At 38.7% G+C, this 8,510-nt stretch overlaps 1 protein-coding gene across 1 annotated transcript in view; it reads left to right on the top strand.

The window, feature by feature from the left end:
- The window catches only part of znf326 (zinc finger protein 326), a 50,498-nt gene extending 42,302 nt beyond the window's left edge, over positions 1-8,196 (top strand). Inside the window, exons 11-13 of the mRNA XM_043698758.2 lie at positions 4,254-4,384; positions 5,007-5,102; positions 7,379-8,196. Coding sequence (XP_043554693.1) covers positions 4,254-4,384; positions 5,007-5,102; positions 7,379-7,519 — 368 coding nt within the window. The 3' untranslated portion in view covers positions 7,520-8,196. The remainder of the gene's footprint in view (positions 1-4,253; positions 4,385-5,006; positions 5,103-7,378) is intronic.
- The last annotated feature ends 314 nt before the right edge of the window (positions 8,197-8,510 follow it).

An 8,510-nucleotide genomic window follows, 5' to 3' on the forward strand; every position in this document is an offset into this window, starting at 1 on the left:
TTGGATTAGGAGTTGGCTGGCTGGAAGAAGACAGAGGGTAGTAGTTGATGGCAAAAGTTCATCTTGGAGTGCCGTCACTAGCGGTGTTCCGCAAGGATCTGTTTTGGGACCATTGCTGTTTGTCATTTTTATAAATGACCTGGAGGAGGGGTTAGAAGGTTGGGTGAGCAAGTTTGCGGATGATACGAAAGTCGGAGGAGTTGTAGACAGTGAGGAAGGATGTGGCAGGTTACAGCGGGATATAGATAAGCTGCAGAACTGGGCAGAAAGGTGGCAAATGGAGTTCAATGTAGCTATGTGTGAGGTGATTCACTTTGCTAAGAGTAACAAAAAGATGGGGTACTGGGCTAATGGTCAGATACTTGGTAGTGTGGATGAGCAGAGGGATCTTGGTGTCCATGTACACAGATCTTTGAAAGTTGCCACCCAGGTAAATAGTGCGGTGAAGAAGGCATCTGGCGTACTGGCTTTTATTGGTAGAGGAATTGAGTTCCGGAGTACTGAGGTCATGTTGCAGTTGTATAAGACTCTGGTGCGGCCGCATCTGGAGTATTGTGTGCAGTTTTGGTCGCCATACCATAGGAAGGATGTGGAGGCACTGGAATGGGTACAGAGGAGGTTTATCAGGATGTTGCCTGGTATGGTAGGAAGATCGTATGAGGAAAGGCTGAGGCACTTGGGGTTGTTTTCATTGGAGAAAAGAAGGTTTAGGGGTGACTTGATAGAGGTGTACAAGATGATTAGGGGTTTAGATAGGGTCGACAGTGAGAATCTTTTTCCACATATGGAGTCAGCTATTACGAGGGGGCATAGCTTTAAATTAAGGGGGGGTAGGTATAGGACAGATGTTAGGGGTAGGTTCTTTACTCAGCGAGTCGTGAGTTCATGGAATGCCCTTCCAGTAGCAGTGGTGCACTCTCCCTCATTATGGGCATTTAAGCGGGCATTGGATAGGCATATGGAGGATAGTGGGCTAGTGTAGGTTAGGTGGGCTTGGATCGGCGCAACATCGAGGGCCGAAGGGCCTGTACTGCGCTGTATTCTTCTATGTTCTATGTTCTAAATTGCTGTCTATTAGCTATTATAGACCACCATATAATTATACCACATGCTCATTATTGCGATGTTTTGTATTTAATGAAAAGGCTGTAGTATACACAGTAGTTCAATCTATCATTTCCCTTTCAAAATATTTATTAAAAATTGAGTAAATAATGAATATTCTGATAATTAAAGTTTTATTGGTAATTTACATGTCGAAAGAGATTCTTTGAAGTCAGGCTTGTGTAATATAAAACGAATGGCTGCACACTATCCTTACGCAATGAGTAATGGCAGATTTGGATACATGAGTTTGTGTAACGTCATCTAAGATTTTCATTTTAAAAATGTAGTGAATAGTTCGGCCTTCATTCAGATCTTAATGGGAAACTACCGGTCACTTTCTTTCTGTTAGAAATTCGGAATAATCACCTAACCAAGTCCATAATTTGTTTTCAGTTTCATGAATTTTACTATTAGCTAATGCCCTTTATATGAAACCTTACGCAAATCCTTCTAGAAACCCATTTTCATAATAAAGTATGTATATGGTGGTACTTCATGATGATCATTAATTTCTTTACAATTACATTTGTATCCAATATTCATTGACTAGTGGATAAGGTACATAGAAAATGCAAGCAACTGTGGGCCACTTGGCCCATCAAACTAGTTCCATATTCAACTTGAGCATGGCTGATGTCTTTCAATGTCATACACTTGTTCTCTGTTTATGCTCTTAGACACTTCTAGCCTCTAGAAATCTATTTATGAATATATTCAGTGTCTTGGCTTGCATTCAGACCTGTCTGTGTTTTGTGTGTTTCAGTGAGATCCCCACTCATCCCCTCTAAACTCCATTAAATACAGTCAACCCAAAATCTCCTCTCTCAACAAACCTGTCACCCCAGGATTCAGTCTAGTGGGCATTTGCTGTCATCCCTGTATGACAAATATATTTTTTCTTAGGTCAGGAGACCCAATCTGCATACAAAATTACAGGTGTAGTCACACTATATGGGACTGAATAACAGTCATGTGAAAAGCAGGCCATTCGGCCCATCAAGTCCACAGAGACTCTCTGAAGAGCATCCCAGCCAGGCCAACTCCATTTCTGTAACCCTGCATTTGCCATGGCTAATCTCTTTGGGCACGATTTGGAGATGCCGGTGTTGGACTGGGGTGTACAAAGTTTAAAAAAAACCACGACATCAGGTTATAGTCCAACAGGTGTATTTGGAAGCAGTAGCTTTCGGAGCGCTGAAGCTGTAGTAGGTTTCTATATATAGTTGCCTGTGGCTGGAATTGAACCTGGGTTCCTGACACTCTGAACAGCAGTGCTAACCATTGCTGTCGCAAGCACTAATCCCTTTGATACCCCATTTATCATCTCCTTTCACTCTGCAAATGACTCATTTATTCCAGCTGTTTCTTGTCTGCTAATTAATTCTCAAACCATCCCAGTATGTTATCACCAATATTTTGTGCTTTGGTTTTGCAAACTTCTTTTTTGGAACGTTATCAGAAACTGGTTCTCTCATCTGTTCTACTAGACACATTCTCAAAAAGCTGCAGTAGGCTTATCAAGTACAATTGCTGCATAACTAAACTTTTTGTAATCTCATTGATATTTTCAGTGTCTTGTTCGAACATCCGTACAGGTTCCACCATTTTCCCATTTATAGTCTAACTGGTGTGTAATTCCCTGTTTACTGCCTCCGTTTTTAAATAGGAGGTTTGCATTTGCTGTCTTTCATCTGAAACTGGTCTGGAATTCACCAAATTTTGGACAATGGTAACCAACATGTCCACTAAGTTCATGGTCATCTTATTTCGTACCCTGGAATGTGTATTATCAGGATTTATCAGCTTTCATCCCATTAATTTCCCAGCTTTTCATTCTTACTAATATTAATATATTTCAGTTTCTACTTCCCAATAGACCTTGCATTCTCCTTTTTATTCCTTGTAATAAATGAACAAGTGCATTGCACCCAGTTTTCATGAGATTATTTAGCTTATTTATGCTGTACCAGGTCAGTTTTGCATGATTCAATTTTCAAATGTGCACAATAGCAGAACAATATACTTTCCCTAGCAGTCCTGGAAATAGCTTCTGTGAAGACAGAACTAAAATAGTTTAATTGCTCTGCCATTTACTCATCTCTTTTTATCACATTTCCCATTTCAGACTGCAGAGAGCCTGCATTTGTCTGGGTTAACATTTTCACATACATATAGAAGCTCTTAGTGTGCTTTTATGTTCCTTTTTTTCGTCCGTCCTCATTTAATCTCTTGGTTCTCCTTTGAATTATAAACCTCAGGCTTGCTACTTGTTCTAGAAATTGTGTATGATGACTCTTTGGATATAACTCTATCCTTGATTTCTTTTGGTAGCCATGGTTGGGTAACTTCTGATACATTCCTTTTGGATAACTAAATATGTAACTGTTGCAGTACATGCTTCTGTTATTTAAATTTCAGTCACTACCTGTCCACTATTATTGTGTGTCGCAGTCAATTCACCACTCATATCTTCATAGTTTCCTTTGTTCAAATTTAGTTTTGGTTTGTATTATTTTGCTTTCTATCCTGATGAAAAATTCTAACATATGGTTACTTAGACCTAAAAGACCACCTGCAGCAAGGTTATTGATTAACCCCTTTTTGCTGTACCAAGCCACATTTAGAATAGCCTGTTCCCTAGGTTTTTCAAAAGTCTAGTCAAAACAAAATCTTGTGTATGCTCCAGGAATTAGTTGCACGTTATTGTTAATGTGTTTTGCCCTGTTGTGTGCACATTAAATGCACAAGGATGTTTATGTAATATAAAACTATATATATGCCATCAAATGAAATGCTGAAGGATAATGCAATATTTACTCTGGATATTGATATTTATAGTAGCAATGAAGTCAGACTTGCTTCAGAAGTGGTTTTTCAGTCTGCATATGCAGTGTTTTATCATGAATTTTGCACATTTGAAAGTTCCATTGTGCAAAACTGAACTGGTTAATCAAAAGTTAAATGACATGAGAGCTTGGGTGTAATACATTCATCCATTTATGAATTATAAATAGGAAAAAGTTTAGCACAGTTTTATGTCTTTGGGCTGAATTCTTCAAATGAAAATGAATCTCAATAGGAATCATTTACAAGTATCTTTTTTTTTAAAATAAGTCTAAAGAAAATGCATTTCTTTTGGTTTATAGGAGTTGCTCCAGATGACCAAATGAAGAAGGTTGAAGCTGTTCAGTGTGCAGTATGCAATACCTATATTCCTTTCCTATTTCATTCTGTACAACAGCATTTGAAGTCCAATGAACATACCAACAGCAAGAAGGTATGTTATTTATTCTGAAAGCTCCTACAGATAAGTATTTGACTCCTCCATTGTTAAGTTTAGAGTCTGTAAAAACATCTCAAGAATTTTTAAAACTGAGTGAAATTGCACATTGGATTAATGTACAAATAGAATTTATTTTGTGGTCTATATTCTAGTTTTGAACTAACCAATAGCCAGTTACACTTGTCTTTAGTATTTAAAATGTCTTAGTAAGTAAGGAGATGTGCCAGTTGCAAAGCTGAATCAAGAGGGTGAATGGAAAAGCAGAGTATGGGCTTAGCTGGAGAGTTAGAGTTGTCACATGATTTTGGGGGTTCTGATAAGCAATGGAAAGAATTGTGAATGAGACGATTTAGAAAGTAATACATTGCAATGCAAGAAGTCAATAGTATTTGCAGAGATTGATGTGACCAACAATAGGCCTTACTTTGGTGTCAGAAATTGATATAAAGGAAGCTGGTATCATTTAAACAGTGAATCCAAAAGTGCTTTAAGAGTATAAAAGCTTCTTGTTCTTAATAGGCTTTGTTTATGCAAGGATCATTTAAGCTTTGTGATGGTAAACTTACTTGTACCATTGAACATGTTTTTGTCTTTCGTGTTGCTGCTCACTTTCCAGAATTACCATGACCAAGTCAGAAGGGAAAGTCTCCTCACAGCCAGCAGCATGCTGAACAACCCAACTGTGAAAGCTAAATTTGACATGTTCTTGAAGGTAAGGTTGAATAATGCAAGTAGGAAGATCAGTGGATTTGCATAATGGTTTGTAGGAAAGGAAGTGATATTTACAGGACACCTTGCAGTCTAAGGAGGCAGCATGGTGTTGTGAAAAAAGTGGTTTAAAAAGTGTTACAGTAGGACTTGGACATAAGAATGCTCTTCTGTGGTTCTTATAAACCTTCTGTTGTGTAATTGGTGACTTCTGTAGGGAAAATGGACTCCCCATTTGTTAGCCAGGTTTCTGCTAAAGTATCAATAGGCCGGCTAAAAGCAGACAATCAAAGCTTTTTATCTAGGGTAGACTGGTAGAGGCTGGAAAAATACAGGAAGCCAGGCAGCATCAGGAGGTGGAGAAATCAACATTTTGGGTGTAACCCTTCTTTAGGACTGGGGGTGGGTCAGGAGGGGGAGAAGTCAATGTTTTGGATGTAACCCTTCTACAGTACTGGGGGTGGCTTTTCACTATTGCCTCACAACCCCAGGGACCTGGGTTCGATTCCACCCTCTGGCAACTGTCTGTGTGAAGTTTGCACATTCTCCCTGTGTCTGCATGGGTTTCCTCTGGGTGCTCCGGTTACCTCCACAGCCCAAAGATGTGCAGATTAGGGTGGATTGGCCATGCTAAATTACCCATAGTGTTCGGGGATATGTAGGTTGGGTGCATTCGTTAGGTGTAAATGTGGAGTGATAGGGTAGGGGGAATGAGCTTGGGTGGTTACTCTTCAGAGGGTTGGTGGGGTCAAATGGCCTACTATAGGGGTTCCTTGATACACTATAGGGATTCCTTGATTAAACCTTTCAGGGCAAATCACAAAAATGTCAATTCAAGTGGAAAATTAGCATTCATACGGCATGAGAGGAGACTGCTGATCAATTGGCAAGTGGACTCTTAGAGGCATTGCCCTGGAGAATGCTCAATTAATGCTGATTTACATTTTCATTTAAATTTTAAACTAGACAGATTGACTCTGATTAGTCAGGCCGTTGCCCTGAGGAATGAACCAGTGAATGACTGTTGAGTTGAAACAGGCACAGTGGATTTCCCTGTTGTTTCTGTCTGAAACAGTAGAGCCCTGTATATTCATATATGTAGCTTCCAACATGCGCAGGTGTGCGAGCCCAACTGACTATTCTGAATTGGTTGTTAGTAAAAGTTTTCTTACAATCAAAATTATGCAATAATTGTCCCATTGTAGAATCACATCTAATGTTGGATGCTTGATTTTTGCTAGCACAGTTTGATTAGATAAGGCTACTACCTTGCTTGTTGTGAACAGCTGAATGATGATAACATCCATTGGTGTTTGGGATGTCTGGTCTATGTACCTGGTATCTCATGGCACTGTATTTCACGTACAATATTCATTTGTGTGGTAGGTAGAATGCTTTGTTGACTTGACCGCAGCATCCTGTTAGTGGTCAATGCCACTGGTACTCCTATGGCATAGTAGCAGTTTGAAACAGCTACCCCCATGTTACTCAAACTTCAGAGGTACCTTACTTTTCCAGGGTAATGAGGTAGACAAAACATTTCTCAGGACCTATATGACCATACAGTCTTTCACGAATAGACAGCAAGGAATGATCTGATTAAAATTATCATTATTTTGCAGGTTGAGAACTTGGTCAGGGTGTCCTTTACTACTGTCTTAGCACAAGCCTTTAGTGGCCAGTATACAGTTTGGGATTCCTACAGTTCCACATGCAATGAGATTGGTTTTATCAGCAATCTCATAATAGAGCCCCAAGTCATGCAGGCTTGATATTGGATAGCATCAAAGCTATCCTGTGCACTCATGGTTACCCTGATCCAACCAGCCTGGATGTGCAAAACCTCTGAATAGTGTCATCTAATAGGAAACATTCTGTGTCCAGTCTGTATAAAAACCTTTTTGACTTTTTAAGATGTCTATTGGGCCACCCATCAACCATTTTTCAAGAGAAGACTGACTCGGCCTATTAACCTTTTCCTGATACCCATAGCCACTATTACCATCCTTGTAAATTTTCTCTGTATTGCCTCTATTTTATAATATGGTGACTAGAATGACCTGTAGTACTAATAGTGTGAAGTGTAGTGTAACCAAGGTCCATACAGTTTAACATAACCTCCCTGCTATTCAATTCTGTTCCTCTGGTTTGCTTTTCTGTGATGCAATTTTGAGTGATTGTTGCATTTATTCTGCGAGGTCTAATTTGTTCCCCAGCATAAAATAATTTTATAAGCAAATAATTTGTGTATTCATCATTGGATTTCTTGCTTGCGTACAGGGTGAAAACCCGTTTGAAAATCCTCAGGAACAACAGCAGCAGCAGCAGCAACAAGATCTGCAAGAGCAACCAATCGAGGAAGCATCAGAACAAGAAGAGTTGAAAATAGAGGAAGGAGCAAGTGAACCAGTTGATCAATAGCATCTCCAAAGTGGGCATGGAATAGTTCGATCAATTCTGAATCTGTAAAAACAAAAATACAGCAGTAATGAATAAGATATATTTACTTTGCGTTTATCTTAAAGCACTGTTGTGGTGGCTTAATATTCCTTGGCTGATTGTAACAAAAATGCTTTTCTCAACCTGTAGTAGCGTTTTTGTTAACAAGATAGTGATAGCTGTCCTTGAATAACCATGTAGTAATGCAGACAATATATAAACTACTGTAAGTACTAAACAAATCTTAAGACTAAGTAATGAATGACTTGGTCAAAAAGAAACAGTTGTAATAGAGGCAGAATGTGTTCACTGGGGCTTTGAGTTCTAGAATCCTGAACAATCTCCATTTTTTTTAAGAAAGCTTTTTATGTATCTTAATATGTATGCTGTTTAGAACTTTGTAGTGTTCGATAACTCAGTGCTTATTGGTAGCATTGTTCGGAAAGGTAACAGTACTGTCATTTTTCTCAGACATTTATAATGTTGGAAATAATTAGAAAACAGTTGTGACTAGTTTGATACGCAAATACTAGTTTGTGTTGAAAAGTTTTGCTTGGTTATCTGTATTGTAAAGTCAAAGTCTGACTTCATCTTTTCATTGTTATCCTATGTATATCTTTGTATGCTACTAATAGCAATAAAAAGTTTTAGATCTGTAATTTGCTGACAATGTGCTGCGTTAAATATTTGACAGTTGCATGAGCAGTTACCCTATTATGCAAAATTGGAGAGATTGTTGGTGTGACGTGCAAAGCCTGAGCAGTCTTCAAGTATAAATTGATCAGGGAGAGTCTCGTGCCTTATGCAACAGTGGGTAGTGGAGTCTTAAAGGATTTAGCAATAACAGTTTCTTCAAACAGCTAATGAGGTACATTGCAAGGGAATATATGTTAACTCTACATAATTTTGGAGATTTTAGACGAGGTGAAAAATTATTTTATTGGGTACACAATGGAAGTGTGGATGAAGGGAA

This window comes from Chiloscyllium plagiosum, unplaced genomic scaffold, assembly GCF_037043375.1.
Source record: "Chiloscyllium plagiosum isolate Xiang-an unplaced genomic scaffold, Cpla_swu_hap1 HiC_scaffold_9, whole genome shotgun sequence".
In the NCBI taxonomy this organism is placed as follows: domain Eukaryota; kingdom Metazoa; phylum Chordata; class Chondrichthyes; order Orectolobiformes; family Hemiscylliidae; genus Chiloscyllium; species Chiloscyllium plagiosum.